Below are 27805 nucleotides of genomic sequence, written 5' to 3' on the forward strand. Positions count from 1 at the left end.
TTTGTGAGAATCTTTACATCCTGCATTGTGGCTTTAAGAATGGGGCTCCTTGAAACCGTCAAGTTCCATGTTGGTCAAATTGATGAACTTCTTCAACGTAACAACTTTTAGAAATAACTTTTTTAAACGTTTCTAACCGGTGCATTTTTTTAGTAAATTGGTCCACTATGCTTCGTTTTGTACGCTTTTGTGTTGTTCTTCATTCTTAAGCTAAGTATGCGCGTTTGCAGACAGGGAGTGGCGAAATATAAATACTTCTTTTGCCATAAATCCTCGAAGTAAGTTCATTCAGCAGTAACGTCCTTGTCTTTGAGTGACGGATCTAATGGACCATTCGCCGTCGATAATCACACAAGTAACCAGAGACGAGGAGGAAAATGCGACTTGTCGTGAGGAAGGTGAGTTTGGGAAAAAGTTTTCTGAACTTTTCAGCTGCGCATGACAATGTCAGCGAGGCACGAGACAGCGGTGTTTACAGGACGCCACGGTGTCAGAAATGTCAACCGTAGCTCCGTGAACGAGCTCTGATACGGTTCACTATTTCTGAGACTCGTATGTGCCCTTGAATGACATTGTTGTAAAGCTTTTGACCAGCTTTGAATAACTTTAAAGCTGGCTGCCTTCTGGGTAGGCCAAAGCCATGCGCACCAGCTTAGGAGTTTTATAGGTTCAAAAAGGGCAGGAAATGTGGTGTAAATGACTCTAAAAAAGCAAAAACGTCCCCAATTTACGTGTGTTTCCCAGAGTTTTCAGCACAGTGAGAGGAAAACTTTAGAAATAGTGTGTCCATCTAAAGGGGGCGGGGTCACTTTGACAGTTCACTGTTATTGTTTTGGACTTTGATGTTGAGCTGCTCAAGTTATTCCTGGGGGGCTATTTTTCAACACATAATTATAATAAAATAGACGTCATCATGTGACTCTCTCCTCTGTACTAGCGCATAAACATTTTATTGTCAATAAAGGCCAGGTGTTTTTACTCCCTCAGAAGGATGTTTCCCCAATGAATGGTGCAGATTGCTTTATGTACCTGAACCATTCATTAGGGGTGTAATTACACACCTGTACGGATGATAAATCGATTTAATGATGCATTATAATCAGTAAAAAATAATATATAAATCTATATTATTATCTTAAAGATACACAGACTAGTGTTTTAGAGGAGTTCAGATATAAAAATCCTATTTTATGAGCTGTTTTTTGTGGGTGGATATAAATGTAACTGATGGTCTAAAATAGGCCTATGATGTTGTGACTTATTGATCGTAGGCTGCTGAATATTGTATGGTTGCTGAGTTTGTGACAGCAGCAAATATCCAAACACTGTCCAAAGAATCGATATATAATCATATTGTTAAGAAATGTGTGATTTACACCCCTAACTCTCACAGGGTCAGGCCTCATAGGAGGCCTTAAAGGCGATAAATGAATGTCAAATATGAAATGTTCCCAGACAAGAAGAATTTGTTTTATCTTTATTAGTTGTCAAGAAAATCATACAATCAACTTCAGCCGAGAGAAGCCATTCATTTCATGTCATGCAAGCACCACTAGACCCAATACATTTGCAGCAATTGTTAGGGGTTGATGCTGAAATCACAATTAGCTGTCCTGTGTAACGTTTATCCATTCATCTGCTAAGTAATGTTAGCTTACTCTTAGCCATGACATCCCTAACTCAAGCAAATAACATGTAAGCTTATCAGCTTTGACTAGATTCCTCATCTGACAGGATTTTCAGCAATAATATCACCAACATTATTTGGATTAGATATTGCTAATCAAAGCAGAATCCTTTCAAAGTACATAACTAAAAATACAAGAAAACATCACCTGTGTATACATTGCTAAGAAGCATGCTGTTGATGTTTTTGATCAGATTCAGCGTGTACAATCAAGTTGCTTTAAAAAAGACACTTTACAAACTACTAGTTAATAATAGTAGGGCAGTCAGTAGGTGTACTGGGCTTTACCCAGGGCAAATTTGAACCGTGTTATATTTAGCAGTGAGCTTTAAAGGGCTTCTGTTTCTAAGTAATATTGCTCAGGTAATCTTGATCATGCAAAACATTGCCTGGTATTATCTCTTTGCACCATCATTATTGTGCTCTAACTTGCTCCAACACTCAAAGACATAAAGGATACACATTAGGAGTAGCCTTCTCTTACTACTTCCTGTCAACGGGGGGCCAAAAAAAGAGCTGAAACATTAGGGATAATAGTCTATACAGGGATTACATCTCTATATGTATTTTATGTGTTATATGTAGAAATATATATTAAGTCACCTCACAGCTAGAAGGGTCATATCTTAAATCCTGGTTTCGGATGAAGTGAGCATTTCTGTGTGGCGTTTGCAGAGGGAACTCTGGGTACTCCAGCTTCCTCACACAGTTCAAAGGCATGCTTGTTAGGTTCATTGGTAACTCTAAATTGCTTGTAGGTGTGAGTGCGAGCCTTAAAGGTTGTCTGTGTCTATGTGTCAGCCCTGTGATTGACTGGCAACCTGTCAAGGGTTTACCCCGCCTCTCCCCTAATGACAGCTGGGATAGGCTCCAGCCCCCGCACGATCCTGCATTTCTTCAACATAGGATAAGCAGTATAGATAATGGATGGATGGATGGATGTATACAATATTTACCATAGCTAAATTACTCAATATATGGAATAACTTTATTCTTTGTTGATTCGAAATGCTTAGCTAAATGCTTGATATGGAGAATATATAAAAGAAATCCTATCATGCACTTTAACTGTAGAGAGGAATGAAGATAGTTAAGTTTGTTTTTTCTTGTTGTGCCGAAATAATCCTTCAGTGTGGTAATTCAATCAATGTCAGAAGGGGCTGAAAGCTGGGGTGCTGGATTCGTAATGAAAAACTGCATCGTACCACTTTGTGATGGGATTTGGCATCCCCCGAATCAATACAATCTAAACATGTTTACTTAATTGGAATGAATCCCTTAAATGACCTTTCCACAATCAAATAACTCTGAAGCAGCGTGAAGAAAGAAATCCAGCCTCTGTTTTACTGATCAACACTGCAGTGTTTCAATTGTTACCTTTTGTAATGCTGAGTCCAGCCAGAAGGGGGCAGTACCTCCCAGTGTACTAGTCCATGCAAACCCCTGCCTTCCTAAAGATTCCTTTCTCCTGGCCAAGAGGTCATGAGTCCAAACCATGGCTGCTGTCCAGAGGAGAGGCGCCGGAGTAAAAGAAAAGGGGGAGCGTCTTTATGAAACTTAGTTTCAAAACGTCTGACAAACAAAGTGTTTCTAAACTTCCTACTATACATCACTGTTTCCTGTAGTTTTATTCCAGGTTTAGTAGCTTATTTATCTCATGTCACTCCTGCAAGTCTCAGTCATATGCAGTTTAATGGCCATTAAAACACTTCTATTAATGTATTTTTAGAGTTTATAGTTCTGTTGGTGATTTTCTGTACCCACCTGTCACATTGACGTCAGTACAGCAACCTTAACTGTAATAGCTTTATTTCATTGGACAAGAGACAGACTGTAAGGCAAATAATTCAGATGTTTATACCTCGATCTGACCTGACCTAAGTCCAGCTTTGCCTCCGTGAACCTGCCGTACCATTTGCTCTGCAGAAGTGTGAAGCGAGTTGTCAGATTGTCACAGAATATCGAGTGTCAAAGTTGCGGAAAGTCGGCTGTGGGAGGCCTCATTCTTTCTGTCTGGATAGGAATAGAAGCAGCTGAGTTTGGAGGCATGCCTTCACGCAGCCTGAAAGGGTCCCAGATAAGCCTGCTTTTACTAAGTAGGCTGAAACATGCTGTTGTGGCGTGAGGTCGTTGCTGCCCCTCTCCGAAATGCTGTAGCCTCATTATCAGTGTCTGAGCCGCTTGTACAGGGAGGTGTGAGGAATGCTGCAGTACAGTTTGCTTCTTACCCATTTCTGCTTCCTAATTATACATGCTGAGAGGAGATAATTCAAGTTAATTTTTGCCTTTATGTATAGGACAGCTGAAGGGAGACAGGACATATTGAGAGAAGAGAGTGGGTGGTGCAGCAAAGGGCTGAGGGCAGGAGTTGAACCTGCAGCTGCTGCATTAAGGACTGTAGCCTCTACATGGGGCGCCTGCTCTACCGAATGAGCTAAACCAGCGCCCCAATATGTGCTTCTTGAAGTTAATATCAGCATCGTAACTCGCACCCAAGTTTTGGCATGCCTACAAGGTACTGCTGCGATATAACTTTGGAACCTACTAAAAGAAACTATTTGTCCTCATTTAGAAGTGTGCAGCCCTTAAATACCAGTCAGGTGTCAATTTTAGAAGTGTATCCCTGGTTCAGCATGTCATGTACATGATCCACCTGCAGATCTGGATCGACCTGCACATGTGACATGGTGCTGCAGTCCTGAATGTCTTTATCAGTTGACAGCATCAGTGAAGACGAATACGTTCAGTACTGTACAGTCAGTTTTCTTTAATATGCGCAGTGCTGTGCAAGTCATGTGTATTATGTTTTTTGCAAACTTAATTTCAAAGCTTTTTACGGTTTTTAGTTTGATGCATACCGTCATGTTGAGGAAATTGGTACACCCATGTCACACTCCCTCTTTATTTTTAGACAAGCTAGCAAGCTAGTGTCGGGGCTCTAGGGATGGCCATGGGGGTCTGGTTATGTTTTGAAGTTGGGGGAGCAAGCTTGGACAGATTCATAATTGGCAGTGGGTCTGGAGGTTTGTACAAAAAAAATGTAATATTAAATTTCCTGCATTTCTTTAACACCTAACAATTAGCATTAAGTAAGGAAACAGCCACCTGTAGTCTAGGTTAGTTACATCAAGGGGTCAAAAATACATCAAGAACATTGTAGAATGGCAATTATGATTTGAAATTATATTTATAGAACATTATGTAGCATTTTACATTTAATATTTCACTGTTCTTTCTCTTCATATTAATCTCTGTAGCTCCACCTGTCTCGCCTCTGCCGGATAGGCAGATGTATGATAAGTAGGCTTTGCATCTTAACAGTTAGTTGCTGTCAATAAAAATGCTTGCACACTTACACAAGTCCTTATAAAAGTACGTCAGGAGGGCTATGCCCTCGGCCTTGTTACGTTTTCTTGTATGTGGCACAGAAAAATGTAAATTAAATAACCCAAGGTATCTGTTCACAATCCAACTATCCCCTACTATAGGCTTATGTTTTGATTCCCACAATAAAGTATTTATTTTGGTTTCTGGGTTCCCACGTTAATATCCCATCTCCAAAACTGCAAACTGTCCAATAACTGTGTTGGAGAGATTACAATCCTACTAATAGCTAAAGTTTGGCTGAAGTCAGTGTCAAGCAAGTTCCTTTAACATACGCTACCCTATCTTTCCATGTGCTATTTTCAGTCCATGAATGCAGTTAAGCTAAATGGCATGTTTCACACCATTGTAAACAGTCAGGCTACTGTTTGGGTTAACACACTGTGATTGACAGCCAAATCAGGCTGTGGCAAAGATCAGGGACAGTTTGGATTAAACTAACTCAGAGAGTCGTAAAAAAATTGTGCATTGGTTTTTATATATTTTATGTTTGTACTGGTACTGTTTTAGGCTGTGAAGATTTACTATTAAAATGACAAAACTTGGGGAAGTAAAACCATAATTTTGGCTGTATTGGCTGCGTTTAGCTCTAATTATAAAGTGTTAGCATGCTAACATGGTTAACTGAGGTGAACATGGTCAATACTACCTGCTAAACATCTGCACATGCAGTGTTAATATTGTGTTTGCATGCAGAGACGAATAGCAGCTGAAAGCACTGCTGTGCATATAAGGACAGTAACTGAACTAACTTTGAAATTAGGCAAAAAAAATATTTAAAAACAGTTTTCATATGCTTATCATAGGCCTAAAACAGAGGATATGTTGAAGTAAAACAGAAGTAGTATTGTTAAATGTCAGGCAGGCCTTGTTATGTGGGGTATTCTATTTCTTATAGCTGATGATTTCCTTTTCACAAAAATATATGTTTATTTCAAATCATAAAATGCAGGCGAAGCATTCAACACCTACTCAAAGGGTGGCTGTTCTGGCTTCTAACTCCGAACATTAGTGTAAAAGTTGAATCATGGGCTGGCCTCTGAATTTAAGACACTAACCTGAAAAACAGAAAAAGATTACAAAAAACAAAGTTAACAATCTGAACTTTCACCATAACAGTTTTCTCTTGAGCTTTTGCAATTATTCCCATTAGGCTCTGCTGTATTTGTCACCTCTCACACAGTTCTCTATCTTTAGAACATGTTGGAAACCAAAAAGAAACATAAGTAAAAACTGTGACCGCTCTTATTTTGGAGCTTAACTCAGTCTATCAGGAGCCAGTACCATCTGTGCAGCCTGGCATTCTGTTTATGTTGACATTTGCAATGTAGACACGATCATGAGGAAGCTTTAAGAGTGACGTGATGTTGCTGAGTATTTAGTGTCAGTTGTTCAATTTAGTCCATTTTTTTGTGCATGTGATGAGACATTTGTGGGTTTGTAGGCGACACAACAAGGTCTGTCTGTTTATGGCCTGAAGATAGTACGCAACACATTATTTATACCTAGAATCTCATTATTAACCGCTGTCAGCAGCTGCTCTGGCTATTTTAAGCACTCTTATGTGTAATGTCAGAGGAGGTAATGCACTGAGCAGCGTGATGTTTTTTTAACACTTTGGGAAAGCTTCACCTGCCCGATTCCCTCACACGTGTTTGCACACAAACCTTTCATCTCTGGACCAAGAGAGGAATGTCCCAACAAGCACGCCTGGCCCATAGTGACTGCTCTCTAGTGGCTTCTTCCACTTTGAGCCCCAGTTGAATGAAGCAGTCAGCAGACCAGAGCCATATGTGAATGACACGTGAAAGTGGGTCAGACCTGTTCATGGATGAAGCACAAAGTGGGCCAAACAGAAAGGTTATCATCAGGGCTGTTGATTTAGAAGCAGCTGTCCCAATTCTTATGTGAGTTGTGTTATTGATACATGCATGTGATTTCTGTGTAAGGACTTTTTTAGTTGTTTTTAGTAGTTGTCTGTTTATTTGTATTTAAAAAGGCCAACTTTAATTGTAAGATTTTAAGAATGAATATCATGATTTGGTAGGGCAAGAATATCGATACAGCAATATATCGTCGTCCTGATTCGTGCAATACATTTATCCGCAGGCTGGCGCCAAATATTGATATTTTAATTTACAAATATATATAATTTATAAATATATATGACTCTAAACAGATTTACCTGCGATTTTCACTCACTGCGTCACTACTTACATGACTCCTCACGGTGGTGCTTATGACATGAATAAGGGTAACAAGCACGGAAATTAATTGGCCGAAGAAGTTAATCAGATATCCTGATGTATCATGATTTAAATGTCTTGCAATATATCAATTATGACAGAATCGCTGTATCGTGATATTATCATAGTCGTAGGCCAAGTATTGCCTATCGTATCGTATTGTGAGTTACCCTGCAATTCCCACCCCTAAACAAGGATATTATATGGAACTGAAAAGACCTATTAAGTACAGATTAATCAGTAGCAACTGCTAAATTAAGATTTATTTATATTCCCACATTTGTGAAGATGGGCCCATTTAGGCTTGAAATGTATTTATGCATTCTAGATAAAACTAAACATACGCTATTAAGGCTGTAAAATGGCAGGAATCTGGCAATACAATACGTATCATGATTCAGGGTTTACAATTAAATATATTGCAATACTGTGCACAAGGGGATAAGGGGGTCTTAGCATAAAGAATAAACACAACCATATGCATAAAATCAAAGTAAAAAAAGGTGACCTTTTTATGCAATCAGGATAGTGGATCCTTATTTTATTATCACAGTCCAACATGAAAGCAGTACATTTTTGTGAAAGATCTCAGTTTTGTTCTCTTTGGCGGCACCTATGGTGATAAGCGGTGACTGTGGGAGCACAATTCCCAGATATCCAGACAGTGTTGCATGTGTGACGTCCACGGTTGGCTCCGGTTGTAACTCCTCGCTAACGGTCGCTTAACTTTTTAGACTGTTTGCCTTCATCTGAAAGTCCAATTTTTTACTTTTTCTTTGGAATTTCACTTATTGTTGAAGTTGTATCTGTAGTCATCGATCTTTTCTTTGTTTGTTCAGCAAATGCAAAGGCTTTCATCAGTGGGCCATAGGCTCAATCACCATTGTGTTACCTCTTAGATAGATAGATAGTGACTTAACAGACATTTATTTAAAGGAAAATCTTCAAGATTAATACTTTAACATAACGTAATATTGCAATAGTCAGGTGCAGCAATACTTGTTACACCCTTACAGTGCACGTCTGCACAAATTACTCTTTTTATTAACTTATCTGGCAATTATTTCATCTATTAACCGTTGATTTGTTGAGTGCATAAAATGCAAAAAAGTAGTTAAAATTGCTTTTAAATATATCTAAAGCCAAAGTTGACATCATTTAGTTGCTCCTAAATCCAAGAATTTTCTGTTTACTATCACAGAAGACAAGTATGAGCAGCAAATCCTCACAACAGACAGACAGGTAAAAATAAATAATGTTTCATGTCCACTTTACTTGATTTTTTTTCCCTCTGAGGATAATTAGATGGTTTTTTATCTCGTCATCATGCTGAAACATTCGGCACTGCTCTAACAAAAGCAGTATCAAAGCGTGTTTGTACTCCCAGCCTGCTACTCCACGGGTTGTCTGCTAAACAAGGTATCCATTGCAATCATTACACATTTACACCCAAAGCAGGATGACAGCTCCACCATAGGCCCCATAGTGCGGCAACAGATTTAGCCTTGTCTGAGCAGCATGCTAATGCCTCAGCTGACAGCTCTGACCGCTTGTCAAGGCTCACCTAATTTGTCATTTTTTTCTTTTTTTTAAGCTCGGGCCCTCATCACTCTGCCACCAGTTGATGAGGTGTTTTGTACTTGTTTGTGCCAATAGATGTTGGTACATTGCTTAGCAATGTTAAGATGTAGAAAATCTATGCAAATACAGCCGTTAGACTTCGTCACATGTGCATCAAACATTACAGAAAGTGTCCTGTTAATTTTTAAATGTGTTTTTAAAGTATAGCAGTCAACACCTACTCAACGGTTAGGTGGTATAAGATCTTACACATGCACTCACTGCAATAGTGAGTCCATCTCACTAATGCAAGACTATAGCTGATGCCTGCAAAAGATGTATCAATCACTAGAGGTCTATATGCACACGTTTTTGTCTACAATATTTGATACGCTAAGTAAAATTAGTAGAGTACATCAGTAAACCCTGATCCCCTCACCGCTACTTAGATTCACTTCTTAATGCACCTAAAACTGCACATCACGTGGTTGCATATACTACTCTCCTTGCAAGAAAGCTTAATTTTCTTTAATGGACTCATTCCTTCCCACCTACCCATAATAGATAGGTTCGCTGCGGTGCATTAGTCTTTAGAGAATCAGGTTCTGCCTGAGGGATTCCCTCGAGTTCTTCCATAAAACCTGACTGACTCTTTCTGGAGAATATGAACACCCTTGCTTTCGGAGATCAAATCAAAAATTTAATGATTATCTCCACAAAATATCTATCAAAAAAATATCTATCAACTTGTCACTTTATCTTGTCACTTACTCCTACTTGTATAACAGCTGTCTATACCTCCCATCTATTCTTATTTTTATACTGTGTTAACTGACTTGCTTTTTTGTCTTTGTACTGCTGCAACACCCGAATTCCCCCCCTGGGGATCAATAAAGGATTATCTTATCTTATCTTATCTTAAATATATCTTCTGGATATCTTCTGCTTCTGAAAATTGTGGCATCAATTAAGGTTTGTCTTATCTTATAAGATAAAATGGAACGTTATTAATCCCAAAGGAAATGAAACTGTCAGATAGCTCCAAAAAATACAGTACAAAGTAGAGAAATGCAATAAACAACTCAAATATAAGTAAAACTATAAAGTGTATGGGTTAATGCAAAAAAGACAGCCTGATAGAAAAACAATATTACAATAGTTATTTACAGAAGTAGGCAGGAAGTAATGGTGGCAGTTAAATTGACAGTAGTATTATTACATAGTAAGAAGTTCTATTGAACAAGTTTATGAATTTAAAGAGTGCATGATATAGAATGTTATTAAAATAATAAATAGAAAAAAGATTATATTGCTCCTGATACTGCAAATCGATACTGATATCTAATGTACATATACAGGAACTCTGATAACAGCTTGTATTTTGATTTTGTTTGATTTTGTTCTTGATTCCGCTCCTATCTGTGCTTTCAGATAGTAAATATATATGTGTATATATATATATGTATGTATATATATATACATATATATATATATGTATGTATATATATATACATATATTTTGCAAAGACACTAGCTGCCCCCTGCTATAACCTGTAATATTGTTTATCACAGCTGTAATATCTTCATGCAATCCAATTACATTTGAAGGATTTACTTATGTTAAAGTCTCAGATTAAACATTGTCAAAGCTATATAGCATTTCTAATGTCATTCCTAAATACGTTGTATAATCAAGCAGAAATGAGGATCTACAAAAAAAAAAAGAAAATATGAAATTCACACCTCTACTTTGTTATGCAATGTCGTATAACCTTTTGCTGCACAACTAAAATAGCCTTGGTCAAGTAATGCACAACATGACAGAACTCAGCAGGGGCCCCGCTGACAGTCCAGACGGATGCGCAGATCAGGTGTACTGGATCCCCATTGGTGCCAGTACTAACGTCATGAAATGGATCGCATCATGGCCGCATGTGACTTAGACACAAAAAAAATACTATTTCCCAGACACTGATGGAATGAAATGGTGGCAGCGTAAGACATTAAGTACAATCAATTAATCAAAAAAATATAAAATCCAAGAAATATGTTAGTAATCACTATGAATGATTCCCCTATGATGGATGTTACATGAGAATAACCCTAACTGACTCCGCTAAGCGAGGTTTATCAGCGCCTTTCCCACGATTGAAGTAATTCAATCAGTATCAGGAAAGAATAAGTGAAATCATTGCATCTCAGTTACATTGGTACAGCCTCAATCAATCAATTATCACATAGCGCCAAATCACAACAAAAGTTAACTCAGGACACTTAACATATAGAGCAGGTCTAGATATTTACAGAGACCCACAAAAATAATCCACCAATGAGAACCAGGCTCATCAGTGGTGCCATCTGCTGCGACCGTATGGGCCGAGAAAGTCCGATGGAGGGAGAGGCAGAAAGACAGAGATGGATTGAGACAAGCAGACAAGTAGAAAGACAGACAGGGAGACATAAACACAGCCACAAAAATAACGACAGACATATGAGCACAGTATAAGCATCATGTCTAATGTTTTGTCTCTCTGTTTAGGTTCCATCGAAGTCCCCCCCTCACAGAAGCCTCGCAGCAGAGGCCTCCTCCACAGTCTCTTCTGCTGTTTATGTCACCAAGAATCAGAGCCACCTCCCGCAAAAAACAATGCTCCCCTGTTGGTAGAAGAAAATGGGAGTCTGTCAAAAGTAAGTTAATCCCTTATCATCTCTCTCTTGCTCTTCCTTGTCATATCCACTTACTCTCACCTTCCCCCTTGATCGTCTTTGAACAGCATGTGGTCAGCATTGCTTGAAACACATGTTTCGTGGCCTGAAAGCTTTTCGTGTTTACAAGAACATTTCTCATGGGCTTGGAAGTAATCTACGCCCGTGATGAAAAGTACGCCATGTTCAGACATCAATCAGGATGATTGGGCATAAGAAGGGGGGTGGAAATGTTATTGAGGCGGAGGTCTGACTGGAAGATCACTTCGTTGCGAAAATCCAAGAGCAGCTACTGTAAATGTGCCAGTGAATAGCACATCACGCTAGTTGCTGTAAAGGAGAGGCCACTTGGCTTCTAGCAGAAAACTATATAACAACTCAAGTAGCAGGAGTGATTCAGAGCATGTGCTCGCTTAACTGTTTTTGGATTTATAAAGGTTTTATATTCACACTGAAAATTAATCAATTATAGAATAAGGCCTAGAGAATTTCTGGGAAAGGCTTGGTTGAAAATGAAATAAGTGAATGGTTAGTGTATGCTTTGACAGATTGATGGTCCATCAATGACTGACCACTACTCCTTTACATAACATTTTGGACAATTGACAATTCTGTCTTTGGTTTCACTGAGTATATATTCTTAGAAAACAACATGACTTATGAGACTTATGGTTTGAAGATCAAGTGGTCAAGACGTTCTCAGGTGTCAGTTTCAGATTATTGCCTTAGTTCAGCCTTTTATAGAGATTTGATATTCCAGAAGTTATTTGTCACGTCTTTCCAAGGCCCCAAAATAAATTGCTTGGACTCTGGTGAAGGAAAGAGCGGTCGAGTCAAGTGCTGGGCTCAGTTTTGGTTGTGACAACCTGTCATGTCGACTTGCATGCTGCTCCTGTTGCCGTTACTCTCTTGGGCGTGCTGTAGTCTCAGTGACTCCCCCCACCAGCTGTGTGAATATCCACTCTGAAAGGACCCTTCAGTCACCTGCCTGTCATTTGGACTTGGACTCTGCAGGATCCAGACCCAATGCATGGAGTAAAAACTTTGAGCATATTTTTTAAGTCTGACAAATAACTTCCTGATGTATTTGGAAGACCCTGAGAAAAGAAAAGCCTCTGAGGAAGAGGAGCCTTCTACTGAAGCCATGATTGCTGAGCAATGCCAGGTTCCCAAATTAACAGAAGCTGAAGATATTACCAGCCCTTCAAAGAGAACTGCTGAACTAGGCATGAAGGTCCTTGTGGAATATACTGAACAGACTGATAACAGCATGGACTCTTCTATCCTTTGTGTGGAAAACTGTAACACAAATCGAGATGAGAATGAAAACTTCACATTTTGTAATGGACACTCTGAGAGCTTTGAGCAATACTCGGAGAGTGAAGGATCTTTCGAATATGACCAGACCGTTGATAAGTGTGACACTTTGGGGTTAAGCCAGTCATTCGATGAATGTGCTCAACACTGTGAGTGTTTTAAACCTTGCAAGTCCTCTGAGCACTGTGCTAATCATAGCTTAGCTTCCAAGTGTAGTCCTTGCTGTGAACATTGTGCAGAACACCTCCAATTATGTCAGCAATGCAAGCCCTCTGATCAACAGTTTGAGTCTTTTGACTCTGAGCCAGATCCCATGGCATTAAACTGTGATAGTTTTGAGCAGTGTGAAATGTCTGATTTCATGCCTGAATGTGAAGACCACCTCGAGCTACTGCAACAATACGAGTCTTCTGATCAGCAGTATGAGTGCTTTGACTCCGAGCCAGACACATCAACAGAGGACTCTGAGCAATGCGAATCAACTGGTTTCACAACAAACATCTCTGCCTCTGTGGACTCATTGGACTGTGTTACTGAACTTTATGAGTATGATGGAATTCAGAATCAAACTGAATGCAATGAAGAGTATAGGGATGATGATAACGAGACTTACCCACCTGAACAAGAGGATGAAGAAAATGAAACACAACCTATTGACGAAGAGTCAGGCGTATATTTTGATGACAATGAAGATGGTTCCTTTGCAGATGAATACACTGAGGAAAACTCTGAGCAAGACTTCTCTACAGATCCTTGTGAAGTGTATGAAACAAGCCAAGAGTATGATCAAACTGAACAATGTGCTACTTCAGAGCAAAGCAACTCTGGCAAGACCTCAGAGTTTTGCACTGAGGAAGATGGCTCCTCAATTTGCTCTTCTGTTGAAACCAAATCCTTCAATACTTGTCCTTATGGCAGTATTCCTTCAGACCGCTGCTCCCAACTATCTGGGGAATCTGAAAAAGGAGCTCAGGAAGATTCAAGTGATGAGCAGCTGCAGTGGGAATCTTTTGAAGATGATGAATACATAGAGCAAAGCAACACTGACAAAAGCAATGAGGACAAAAAGAAAACATCTGCTGTTGATGTTGTTATTGAGGATTACTTTGATCTATTTGATAAAGACGACTATTATGGACACGCCTATTCACAAAAGCATCATTACATCTCCTGCTTCGATGGGGGAGATGTCCATGACCGCCTGTATCTTGAAGTAGTTCAATCGGAGGCACAGAGACTTGCCAAGAATGCATACCAATCTAAAGAAAACAATGAAGAAATTCATACCCAAGAATCTGATAGTTGTTATGATGCTCCTGAAGAAGCATGTGAAGATACTTATGAGGAAGAAGAAAGTCCACGAGATGACGGCTCCTTTGGGTCTTGTGAATCAGAGAAACAACCCATGGATTGGATAGAAGAACCAGACTCAAGCTCAGTAGAGGAATCAGAAGTCAATGCTTACGAAGAGAATAGCGAGGACTCAGAGGAAGTTGAGGAACCTCTCGAGGGAGAGACATTTGACGGCCATGTTTCTGAAGAAGAATCTGAGGGGGATAGTATGTGTGCTCCATGTGCAGAGGACATCTCTGTTGAAGGTGATGCTTACGAAGATGAAGTCTGCATTGCTCAATCCCTTGGCCTGTCTACCATTGGTCATCTACCAACAACTGTTACTGATAGCGAAGAGGATGACAAAGACGATCTTGAGCCTGAAGACAAAGTATTTATTGCGTGTTCTGAAATGGAGCCCTATTGGTCACTAGTAGATTGTGAGGAAGATGGAGAGATGATGGAGCCAGGTGTTGAGGAATACTACCTATATCAGATTAAAAGCATTCAGTCATCTGTTAAACAAGCCCTCAATGGATTTATTATCCATAGAAAAGCAAATGAGAATGCTGAATTTATGAATTTAGCTTGCTGCTCAGTTGTGGAGAAGACAACAGACAAACAAGAATCAGACGAAGACTCTGAATTCAGTGACATTTCGAGAGACTTAGAGCCTCCTTTAGATATTATTCACAGTGTCGTCGCAAAGAACTGGACTGAGGAGAACACCTCCGAACAAAGCACGGATTCAGAAGAGGAGCAGAGCGACGACGAATCCTCTGAGTCTTGTGAATGCGAGTATTGCATTCCACCAATCGAGCAGGTATTACATGTCTTTGCACCCTTGCTGACAAGTATTAGAATAGATTTCTGTGGAAGAAACTTTTAATTATCCCAAAATAGAGGCAAATGTGCCGTCAATACTTTTGGTCTATTTTTACATGATTAAACTTTACTTCCAACTGTGGTAATGAATAAGCTGAAGGAGATCTCAGCTTGGCAGATTGAGTGGCATCTGTGTCAAACTCAAGATCTGCTATTATCCTCACGTGGCAGCTCCCTCTTCAGAGACAGACTCATGCTTAGGTGTTACCCCTTGGTCAAGCCAACTTGTTTTTAGCATCAGAATCACACTAACCAACACCGATCTTTGAGCACTTGTTGAAGGATGAATCACAGAATGGTGATACTTACATGCTCCATCAACATGGCAGCAGCTGTAGCATCCAAAGCTTCCTGTAAGCCCTCAACAAGACACCACAGCACAATTTAGACCTTTACATGACAAGAAACACACGCAATTAGCTGTAAGTCCTGCGTGACAAAGTGAGATGGTAATTGCGTATGTTGGGTTTATAGTTAACATAGATTACATAGTTTTACATACATTTTTTATTCCGACTGCTGCTCACGTTGTGGACTTGTGTGATAGAAGAGCTTTCTGAGTAGGCAGAACTTTTGCTTTAAAGGTCATAATTCTCCTTTTGTCCTCAGGTTCCAGCGAAACCGCTGCTCCCACGGATTAAATCTAATGATGCCGGAAAGATCTGTGTGGTCATTGATTTGGATGAGACACTAGTGCATAGTTCATTTAAGGTAAGTTGACCTGTGTGACCTACTTTCTCATAGTCTTACATTTATTATATTTTATACTGGGGTCATTGACAGCAACATCATAATTTACTACATCATGATGTTATTTTAGAAACTCAAAAAGAGGTGATAAAATGGTCAGGTTGCCCAAAATGCTGTGCTGTGGTGATTTAAGTCATCTCAATGCCAAAGGGATGGAGCCGTGTGGGTGGTTAGAGTCAGGCAATGTCGTGCCTTTATTTGGTTTAAAGGTTTTAAATGATTTTGAAATTTTACTATAGAGGTTTAAATGTATTTCTTTTTAGTTTTACCAGTTTTATTGAGCTAACATGGGTGTATTACTGTGTGCATTGCTCATTTGCAGAGAACCAATTTGTTTCACCTAATATAGGTACACCAAAATTTGTGGCTTAGTGGTAAAGTTGGTCGTCACCCAATTGGAAGGTTGGCGGTTCAATCCCTGACTGATACAGTCTACATGTCGACCAACAAGATACTTGGGCAAGATACTGAACCCCAAATGGATGTAGTCAGTCAGTAGTGTAGAGATTGGCACTTTGCATAGCAGCCTCTGCCATCAGTGTGTGAATGTGTGTGAAAGGGTGAATGTGACATGTAGTGTAAAACTGCTTTGAGTGGTCTAAAGACTAGAAACGCGCTATGTAAGGGCAATGTACTTACCATGTAAGTGCAGTCCATTTTAAAATAGCTCGTTGCTAATTTCATGGTGTGGAGTTGTAGTTAGCTAAGTTTTGTAATCAACGTGAGGTCAACAGGGGGCCAGCTGAGATGAAGATACAATTGAGCACACACATACAATAATCTGTATAACCACAACTAGTTTTTCTGAAATATGTTTTTGTACAGAATACACAAACAAATGATTTGTTAAGATTCATTTTTATCCAAAGAGAGTCAGGCCATCTATTTCAAATGTTTGTGCTCAAACACGATAACCAACTGCTCAAGCATCACAGTTAGCATAGAGATGCTGCAATGCTATAAATGTAAGACTTTTTACTCACCAAGAAATAGAATAACTGTATTTGCCAACAGATTCAGCTGTGCTTCCAAGTGTGATTCAGTAGTCTAATGAGAAGTTCACATCAGAGAAACATACCTGCAGTTACTGCAATACATTGGGGCTCAATAAGATCTGATTTATGGTGTTACGAGTCAGTGTTAATTTTTGTGTTGGAAATCAATTTTAAGTACTAATTTGAAATCTAAATGATAACTTTAGTCCAAACGTGTGTCCGTTTCCACTTATTTGGTCTTGAATTACTTAAAATTTCTCATTTGCAAGTATTCAAAAATAGCTTGGACCCTGTCATCGAGTATGACTGTCAAAGCAAACAGCCACCATGCCAAGTTAAAGTAGGCAAAAATAGCTATAGGATTTGCACCTCATCATTTTGCATATTTTTAGGGGGCGGATGACTTATTTTTATCTTAAATGACTTGGTTCACGTGCCTCATAAGCATTAACAATTTATTTTATGGCTGCTCTGGTTTCAGGATGCAGAACCCAGCTGCACCTCATAATCAAAGTCAGATCTAAAAAAGGAATTAAAATCTGAATGTTGAGAGTGAAAGATAAATTGCAGAAGACATGGAAATGTTCAGCTGTTCTGCACAACATAGTTTCTGAACAGTGTGAATACCTGTCAGTGTACTGTAATGAAAGATTTCAGGTAATCTATTGCGTTTTACATCTTCCTAATAACAACTGGTGTCCTTTTGATCAGTTTGATACCTTTTAAGGTAGCATTCAGCGAACAAAGTAATCAATGCCAAAAGTCAAGGCTCCTGTGTCACGACAAATTATGTAATGAATGCCATGTGGTGTTTAGTCCTTCTCAGGTCACAGACTGTCCTAAAGGATGTCACTGGATATTGCCGCTAGCTATGTGTAAACAGGGTCAGACTCTGTGAACTCCATGTTTAACACAAGGTGGATAATAAAACTCATTATTACTTTGACCAACATACTAAAAATAGCATTAGGTAACACCGTTTTGGAAAAGGTTATTTGTGAAAGGCGTCAGAGGTGCTTGACCTGTTTTTTTACATCTTCTTACAGAAGCAAAAATTAAAACTAAATATATTAGATTTAGTATGAAATTGAAAAGTGGATATAATTAAACCAATGTAACCGCACAAGAGCTTAAAGATGTTGAACTCAGTCACTTAAACTAAGTCACATCTTAATTTTACTCTTAAGTTGTCTCAACGTATTCAAACCTGCCTGGTTCTGTAGCTGGTTAGTCAGACAAGCCCACATTTTGTAATAGGTTAAAGATTAAAGCTCCTGTGATGAGTTTTTTGCTGGGTATTAAACAGACTGAAATTAATTCTGATGAATCTATATGACGCACAAAAGCAAAGCAGGCCATCAGACACAAGATTGATTATTTCTACATAGTTATTTTTAATGCCTGAAACCACTGGCGGGGGGTAGGTGTCAGACGAAGCGATTAACTGCACGCTGCCTTTTTTTTTTACAATTTTCCAGGACTAAAATTTAAAGTAAGTGATACATATGACACCACTCAAGCATGTACAGGACAATATCAGCAAAGAGATAAGAGGTACGGCTTTGTCCACAGGGGTGCCAAATTCAACACAAACCGAAAGTTCCTCACAGGAGCTTTAAGATTAGCCGCGTTTGGTCTCAGATTAAAGACCAAATATGTCAGCAGATGTTTTAATATGTCCTCCTTTATATTGTAGCTACAACGCAGAATAAAGATTCAAAATCAAGTACGAAACCTATGAAACAATGTCTGATTTGCAGATTTGTCATGATAATAAAAAGTTTTAGTTCTGCTCTTCAGTAGCATCCATCTTGACTATTATTCAAATATGCCTAAAAGAGTATAGTATAATAGCAGAACTGTACATTTAAAAGTGCTAATTTAATTGACATTAGTTCTGTCATCCCTGATGACAAAATATGAATATTTGAAGGTTGGAAATTACGTACAATTTCAATATTTAAACCATTTCATAATAGAGCACAGGACAGTGGAGATTAGGGGTGAGACAAAATTTTGTATTCTTCAGTTAATCATTATATGTATAATATAATGTATAATGTATAATATAATCATTATATGATTGTCTTGCAACATATCAATTATCGCAGAATCGCTGCATCGTCATATTATCGTTATCATGGGCCACATATTGCATATTGTATCGTATCGTGAGTTACCCTGCGATTCCCACCCCTAGTGGAGATGCACATTTTTTAGTACTGGACATGTTTAACTGTTGTGACTGGATGGAGGATGTTATAAATATAATTTAAAGTGAGATCAAAGTAGCTTCAGTAGGATGATCAAGTTTGTAAAGTACTACTTGACAGTAGATGAGTGGGTGAAAGTGGATAAAAATAGTGAGCCAAAGAAAAAGAGTGTATTGTAGTGGTTCCCCAGCCCACAAGCTCGAATGAATACTACACATTATCTGCTCACTTCGAGAGAGGAGAGGGAGACCATTGCAGCCAAGTGTGTAGCAAGGCAATGGGACCATGAGATGGCAGATTAAACCAGTTCTAAACAGGCTGTGAATGCCTGATTTGCATTTGGACTATATTTGCTCCAGCTCCAGTTCAGGCTGCTTTCAATTCCATTTTTGACGTACTCAGAGTCTGACAAAAATAAGAACGGAATAACATATGAATCTATTCCCATTTATTTGTTGTTTAAATGCTAATTATTTAAATGCAGAACACAACATAAAGCAGCATGCATGTTCATGATGTTAAACTCAATCTGTCCTACTTACATTACCTCATAATGTACATATTCAGGCCATGGTGTAAAGCCTTACACCTTGGGGGCGTACTAACATTTGAGAAGTGTATTTCAGGTGTGAGACCTGCCTAAATATATGAGATATTTTAATGAGCCCTGTCGCTTTCTGTAGTGCCTGACTGCCTGTATTTCAAAGGTGGAAGTGACAGGAGTCATATTATTTACAGTGATGTGTGAATTGGCGCCTTCGTGTCTCTTTGGCACATCTACACCACAGATTTCTTGCTATCACTTTCATCTCTGTGACGGAGCATAGATTTTCTGCGGAGATGATATAAGAAGTACTTTCTTCGCGTGTTTAACTCTTCTACTTTTGTCTTCAACAGCCAGTGAACAATGCTGATTTTATCATTCCAGTGGAGATTGATGGAACAGTTCACCAGGTAGGCACTTGACACGCTTAAGTAACCATTTTCTACTCTGTTTTCTTCTCATGTTGCTTTAATAACATCATGGGCATATGTCATTTTATGTTTACAACACACTAAAATCTGTGCTATGCAGCCTTTGATCCGAACTTTTTGAAATCTCAAAAACTCCCAAATGCAAAAATAAGGGAGTAAAATTAAACAATTCTGCACGGTGACTCCAATTTGAACTGGGATCACTGTGCTAGCAGCCTGACAGTGCTTCAGCCCTCTCTTTTGACGGCTCCAAGCAGCAGGTGTCTATTTCCATGGCCTGACGAAATGAGGAAACCCTGGCAGGCTTCTCAGAAATCACTGGCCATCAATCTCACTCTGTGGCGCATATTATGCCCGGCTCATTGGTGCTGTGCAGTGACTTTTCCCTGCAGGCGTTACATGGCAACTGCAATCTGTTGTGCTGGGCCTCTTAGAAGACAGAGGAGCTTTGTTGTCCAAAGGGCCTGGGTCTGTTTCAAGTAATCCAGGATAGGCTTGTTAAAGTGGGGAAAGCCTATTCGGGATGACTTGGTTCAGAAACAAGGCCGCCAGCATCTCAGTGGAAGTAGAAAGTCCTGTTAAAGCTTTTCCATGAAGGCTTCTTGAGTTAAATATTACAGCGTCATCTTTTCATTTAGTATCTTTTGATGCCTTCATAGCATCATAGAATTATCCAGGGTTCCTAAGCAGAGAAGGAAATTAGATTTCAGTCATTTCTGGGTCTGGATAAGCAGACTGTTGCCCTATTCTTTTTTCTAAACTATAAAATTCAAAACTTTTAAAGAACCCCTCCAGTGAAGTTTTTAGCCTTGTTAACATCTCCATGTGGCATGTGTTCTCTTCTCACCCCCACGGACGTGGTGACACTATGCATATCATTATGTGCAACCAATAGCAGCCACTTCGGCGATGTGCGAGCCAGCTGTAACCGTCATCGTAATTTTTGCATTAACATTAGCATTACTACTACTATTTACTAAATGTCAAGCTAGCTAAGTTTCAACAAGTTGCCACTCAACGATGGCAGACACGTGTTTTGTTTTCATGACGGAGGGGGCAGTTGGAAATTTGCATAGTGGGCGGGGACTATGCAGATTGGAGAAGTTTTAATGAGGGCGAAGGAGAAGATGCCTTGTGAGGATTTTTTACAAGGTAATAAAATGTATTTTGCAGAAAAAAACACAACAGCTAGTATTTTATATGTCTTAAAACATGACCGAAGCTGGTCTTTAAAATTTTAATTGATCATATAAACTGGTGTTTTAAAATGTTCACTACTTTGTAAGAGTGCAGGCCAGAGATAGCCTGATGTTTCTGTAGGCAAGGCAAGAAGTATGCAGTGCGACTGGACACACACTCCTTTGAGAGCTCCCTCTACACCTGTCTGTCAAAGCCTGCAGAACAGCTCTGCCTAAAGAGCATTATAACGGGAACCAATCTGCAACCATATACAGTATGTTTGCAGCTTTTAAATGAGCTGCCTTGACTATTCAGAATATAAACCCTGTGACTCTTGTTTAAAAATAAATAGGGACCTTCATTATCAACATGTTAGGTAACACCATAATGTATATTCATCTAATACCACATCTTGACAAAGACAAAACGGCCATGTTTTTTTATTTTTTCTATAAATATTATGTTACATATCCATCATGTGCACTGGTATATTTGAACTATATAATCTATATTTGGAACTGTATATTTCACACTCTTCTTTCTTCTGTGTCTCCTCACAGGTGTATGTGTTAAAAAGACCCCACGTTGACGAATTCCTCAAGAGGATGGGAGAAATGTTCGAGTGTGTTTTGTTCACTGCGAGCTTGTCCAAGGTCAGACTGCTGTTTTCTCTCTGAGTAACTTGTGGTTAAATTTTGACTCATCATAGCAGACACTGTGCAGACAGACACAAACAAACTTGATGTGAAAAGTGACACCTGTTGTTGTTTCGAAACATTATGCTTGGAATTACTGGAAGCACAGTGTCTATGTGTTTGATTTACGGGTGACCTTCCACATACACCTTCAAAAATAAAGATGTATTTATTATACCTGTCAGGCGATTGCACAGTAATTTTAACCTCTAACATTTACTTCAAACTGTGTTAACCTCAGCCTTGACTTAGTTTTGTGAAGCATCTGCTCGGTTATAACTCAGTGAGTCACTCTCTCCTGATTAATGAGGTTTTAGCTGCGGTGTTGTCTACAGCATGTGACGGTATCAGGAGTATATTTCGTGACCATCGTCTGAAACCAAATGCTGATGGTTTGAATGTGTCAAAGCTTAAATGGTGCAGATACGGCTCTGTGGCTGACACGCAGTGTGTTTGTAGTCAGAGAGTGCAGAGAAACTTGATGTGCGTTGGCGGCTGTAATGTTCATGTTCGAAAGACTCACTTTTAAACATGATACACTTAAAAACAGCTTGTAAAGTACCATACCATTAACAGCCTCATATACATTATATATAACTAAGTTATAGTTCCATGAAAGAGAAGCTTTACCCCCCTGCTGCGTCTTCAAATCAACACCCAGTGCGCCTCGATAGACACATTAAAAATCCCGATGTGTATACTTTCTAATGTTTTATTGTACGTTTTAAAATGCTTAAAAAGATATTTTTTATGAAGTACCAATAATTCTTTAAGAAACCTGCATTATACTGTGTCTGTTTAAGAAGCAGTTATGATTGATATGAAGCAGTATGATAAATAAAGACAATATGGGACCTTTAAATTGTCGCCAACACAAGCACATGTAGTGTTGTAGGATCATTGCCGGACCCCAAGGAGCAATTTGCTCCTGGAAAAAGCCACTGTCAGTCAAAGCTGGTTTTCTCTGTAATCCATAGAAGCAATAATATTTGAAATTGGCGCCATAGCTGTGGAGAAAATTGAACAAACAGCTCATGGTTTCACCCATTCTACATTCCTTCAACACCCAGCATGCATTGCGCCCGTTTAGCTGCAGGCAACGGCTCAGAGCGGTACAGAATCTGAAATACTACGAGAATATACCGGTGGATCGTCTAAAAAATCTTCAGGTCTGCAGTCTACATTTCAAACCTGACGATTTTGAACAAGGCATGACATCGGAGGCGCGTGTCCCAGATTCAGGAAGTGTAGTTGGAGAAGTGGATAGCGTCCCCCAAAGGCACAGAGCCAAATTGTATTTTTTTTCTACCATAATGTTATTAGCTCCACATAATAGCATGATAGGACTGAGGTTAAAAATTGGTGAACTGGCCCTTTATGATTCAAAGTATTTTTATATAAACAACACACCAACTGACCTGTGTGTCCTCTCAGCAGCCATCAGAGTTGTTTTCAGACGAGGTCGTCAGCTGTCTTGAAGGAAACATTTAAAAAACCAATTTTAACTTAAATTAAACTTAACTTTAATCTTTTAATACCGAATACAAAACAACAGACAAAGTTCTTCCAAAGTCACTGAAAAATCCTTTAATACAACTCTTTCCGTAAAGGGACAAACATTTTTTGACTTGTGAGGAAATACTATGTCCAACATAGTTTCGTTCATTTAGTTTTCAATGTCTATTGTTGCTTTTGAGTGGAAAATGTATGTGTTGGTTTTATCACCTATACACAGTCAGATTTTTTTCTAATCTTGGTTGTTGTTTTTATCATATGTCATGTCATATGAAGCTACATTTTAAATCAACACACCCATAATCCATTTCTGTATAGCCTTAGAATAACATACAGACATGCAATGTTTAAACTTCTCTCCTGTGTTTGTTCCTGCTTCTATAGTACGCAGATCCTGTGTCGGACCTGTTGGACAAGTGGGGGGCCTTCCGGAGCCGTCTCTTCCGGGAGTCATGTGTTTTCCACAAAGGGAACTACGTTAAAGACCTGAGCCGCTTAGGAAGGGACCTCAACAAGGTCATCATTATCGACAACTCACCAGCCTCCTACATCTTCCATCCTGACAATGCAGTATGTTCTTTCTCTGCACAACACTTAACAGACATGTGATAAAGGACACTTGATAATTGTCTGTTGTTCAGTGAAATATTTAAAACACTTCTCTTGCTTTGTTAAACCTCCAGGTTCCTGTTGCGTCCTGGTTTGACGACATGTCAGACACCGAGCTCCTCGATCTTATCCCCTTCTTTGAGAGACTAAGCAAAGTAGACGACATCTATGATTTTCTCCAGCAGCAGAGGACTTCAAGTTAACAGTGGCACCATACTAGGATGAATATGATCACCAGCAGCTGTCGTCACGGGGCCACGGAGGCTGGTGGGCCAAAGGCTCCACGCTGCTTCCAACTACAAGGACCACATTGCAAAAAAACGCCTGTCACTTAATCTCATATTCTTACTGTTTATTGCATGAAAAGGTGAAAGAAATCTTGCGGTGGGATTCAGTCTTTCAACAGGAAGCAACTACCGTTTCCAATCCCACTCAAAGACTTGTTTCCCTTTTTTAACGCTGAATATGAGATTCAGTGACTTCTGTAGATATCTTTTGCAGTGCAGCTAGTGTGTTGTTGTTGTTGTTGTTGTTGTCGTAATGTGACAGCAGCGACCTTTGTAAGTGTGCTGTAAGCCTAGATTGTGTGAACAGTTGTTCTACAAATGAACCACATCAGTTATTTTCGTGTCAGTACCATGTAGCATTCGTAATAGCTCGTAAAAGCTCTAACACACAACATAAAGAGTCATTGAAAACTGCCCCTTAAAAACCATTTGCTTACTTTTATTTAGCCTGAAGTGGCTGAATGTGTGTGTAGTAAAAGACAATCATTAACTGTAGAGATTTCTTTTGGTTTAATAATTCCTATAACATGTCACGACGCATTTTACTACATTATGAACATTTCTGATCTGCTCGAAAAGTGTGCACTTATTACATGTCTGCAGAAAGCTTTGAACAAACACTGTCTCTGGTGAGAAAAACACAACAGCTTCTGCCTTTAAAAGAAACTGGAACAGTTATCATGGAAAGCCATATCCAGTAGTCCATTGATTGTAGTCTTTATTCACTACATTACAGATGATTGGTAAGGTCTAATCACTAAACTCTGTAATACTGGAATCTAATTATCTATGCGTTATGACTCTTTTGTTTGTTGTCTTATATCCAGTCCAGTCACAACACATCCTAATCTTGTTTTTCATAACTTGACCTCAAACCTGCATAACAACAAATCCTGAATGACCTTATTATAAGACACGAAACTCAGTCAGGATCTTTTAGATAGTAAGAGAACAGACTGCACACTGATCTGACCTTTCACCTTCAGAGACTTGCCCATGCAGAAGTCATCTTTCTTTGTACATAGTATACCTGGATTTAAGGCAATCATTTTGATTTGGTTTTAATGTTATTTTACTTGATTTTATTTTTATCTTTTCAGTTTTTAATTGAATTGGCCACAGAGGTAAGCAGCCAATCAATGCAATTCTGTGTATATGTGCAGGAGGAGGCTGTAACGTCCATGGCTACTTAAGGGGAAATTTCAGTATTTTCAATCCTTGGCCCTTTTTTTAAAAACATGTTTTTGTGTCTAAATGACTTTAGGTATCAAAAGTTTCTAATTGCTCCAGTACATTGTTTCAGCCAGCTGCCATGAAACAGACTGTAATGGCTGCAATGTAATCCTTTTAGTGCAAATGCAACTGATCAAAGTACGTCCACTAAAGTGCTTTTTTGCCACTGCGAGGCCCAGATTGTTATTCTGAGTGTCTGACATTAATTAATTAAGAGGCTTTTAAAAACCAGAAACAGACCTTGAATTGCTGTTTTCAAGCCACCAAACTCTGGTGACAAAACTCCATTGCGTGAGAAATGTAGCAAGGTAACAGTTGTTTTTGGTTTTAGAAATGGATCTTAAAGTGATCATCTCAAAGATCTCAGTTTCGTTCTCTTTGGCAGCACCTTTGGCGATAAACGGTAATTGCGGCAGCACACTTCCCACTTACCCTTCCAGACAGCGTCGGATGTATGACGTCCACGGTTGGCTCCGGTTGTAACTCTTGATTTTCGTGGCTGACGGTCGCTTTCCTTTTTAGACTGTTTGCCTTCATCTGAGCGTCCAATTTGTTTCTTTTTCTTTGGATTTTCACTTCTTGTTGAAGTTGTATCTGTAGTCATCCATCTTTTCTTTGTTCAGCCATAGTAGATTACTGTTTACTCGCAACACTTGCAGAGAGCGGAAAAGCAGCCGCTTAGCTCCGCCTACCCTCTCTGGCAGACCAACCACTGCTGGCTGATGGAAACGCGTCACTAACTGGGCGCCGTTTGTGATTTTTTTCTATGAAAGTCACCACATACACCCAGTCCATAATGCTGCAAATGCAAATGCTTTCATCAGTGGACTATAGACTCAATCACCATTGTGTTACCTCATTCGTCGATAGTGACTTAACAGACATTTATCTAAATGCATGCATGTCATCCCCTGTCTCTTTTCTACATTTCCTGTCTATTATCTAAGAAAGGCAATAGCAGAAAAAAATGTCTTTAAATAAAGGATCTCTGATGTTGGAGCCTGTCATGGCCAAAAACAAGTAATCTTAGTGGACACACTTTGATCGGACACATTTGCCTTGAAAGATCAGGTTGCAGCCACTACAGCCTGTCCTGTTGCTGCTGACTGAAGCAATCTCATAGATCACTTCTTAAACTTCTTGTACCTGTTGTTTTTTTAAACACCAATATGACAAAAAGGTGCCAGGGAATAAAAAATATGCTGGAGTTCCTCTTTAAACAAGTTTGATGTTTAATTTGAAAGCACATTTTTTGTTTAAGACATTAATGGAGTCAAGTGTAACAGCCTTATCGACCTGTTCAGTTTCATGTGGGAAACTTGAACCAGACAAGTTTGTGCCCTGATTGACGTCGCCTCGGTCTGGAGTGAGTGTGTGTATCTCTGTATGTGTGTGTGTGGGTTTCAGTGTGATTGTGAGTATTTACATTATTTTAAGATTTTTAAAAAAAGATACCTATGTGAAAACCATAACCTGTCTTTAAATAATGATTTAACTTTTTTTACTGTATGCAACACGAGTATTAACGTTGTGACTCAAGTAAAGAAACTGGTTCAAAGTGTTTTTAAATTGCTGCTGATTGATGTTGAGATTGAAAAAAAGACACAACTAGAGATATTTTTACCTTGCATCAATAAAGCATGTTTTATTGAAACGGGTCATATTTCAGAACAGATGTTTTTTTTTTTCTCTAACGCTCAACACAACATGGCAGAGGTGGAAACAAGTCAAATGGAAATATGGAATATAGAACAGATATCATATGACAACATCTATCATTCTCTGATAAGTTCAAACACAACACCCAGTCAACATTACAGCAAGCGTGCCCTGATTGTCAATCAAGGTGATCAAGTAATTTTTAGACTAATTCTTTCCTAGTTTTCCCAATTTTTGGCCCAATGTATTTACATTACAAGCCCACAGAACTCTCTTCATTCAGACTTCCAGTTTCATCAAAACATAAAAAATTGACAAATAATGAAAACAGACACAAACTGCTGGATAAAACTAAATGATTGTTACTGAAGCCTGAAGCAAAATGTCAATTTGAGATGGATTCATGTCTATCGAAACATCGCCAACAGCTGCTGGTGTCTGAGTGCGTCACACAAAACCATGCTCTGATATAATTTAATATTACACTGAGTGCAAATCAGGTTATACTGCATAGGAAACAGCACAATTACACATGTAGACTGTTTGTCAGCTCTGGTTATGAGTATATTTTTAGCTTT

General features: G+C 39.0%; 1 protein-coding gene across 1 annotated transcript; it reads left to right on the forward strand.

Moving 5' to 3' along the window:
• The first annotated feature begins 93 nt into the window (after nucleotides 1-93).
• LOC138592745 (carboxy-terminal domain RNA polymerase II polypeptide A small phosphatase 1-like) lies at nucleotides 94-27336 on the forward strand. Its single transcript, XM_069663616.1, has 7 exons — nucleotides 94-398; nucleotides 11417-11565; nucleotides 15727-15828; nucleotides 19973-20029; nucleotides 21790-21882; nucleotides 23824-24009; nucleotides 24123-27336. Exons 1-7 carry the CDS (start codon nucleotides 326-328, stop codon nucleotides 24249-24251), a joined length of 789 nt encoding a protein of 262 aa, XP_069519717.1. The 5' UTR covers nucleotides 94-325; the 3' UTR covers nucleotides 24252-27336.
• Nucleotides 27337-27805: the final 469 nt, after the last annotated feature.

Source organism: Semicossyphus pulcher, unplaced genomic scaffold, assembly GCF_022749685.1.
Source record: "Semicossyphus pulcher isolate SPU_LCO1_2020_fin unplaced genomic scaffold, fSemPul1.0.p SCAF_15, whole genome shotgun sequence".
Lineage (NCBI taxonomy): Eukaryota > Metazoa > Chordata > Actinopteri > Labriformes > Labridae > Semicossyphus > Semicossyphus pulcher.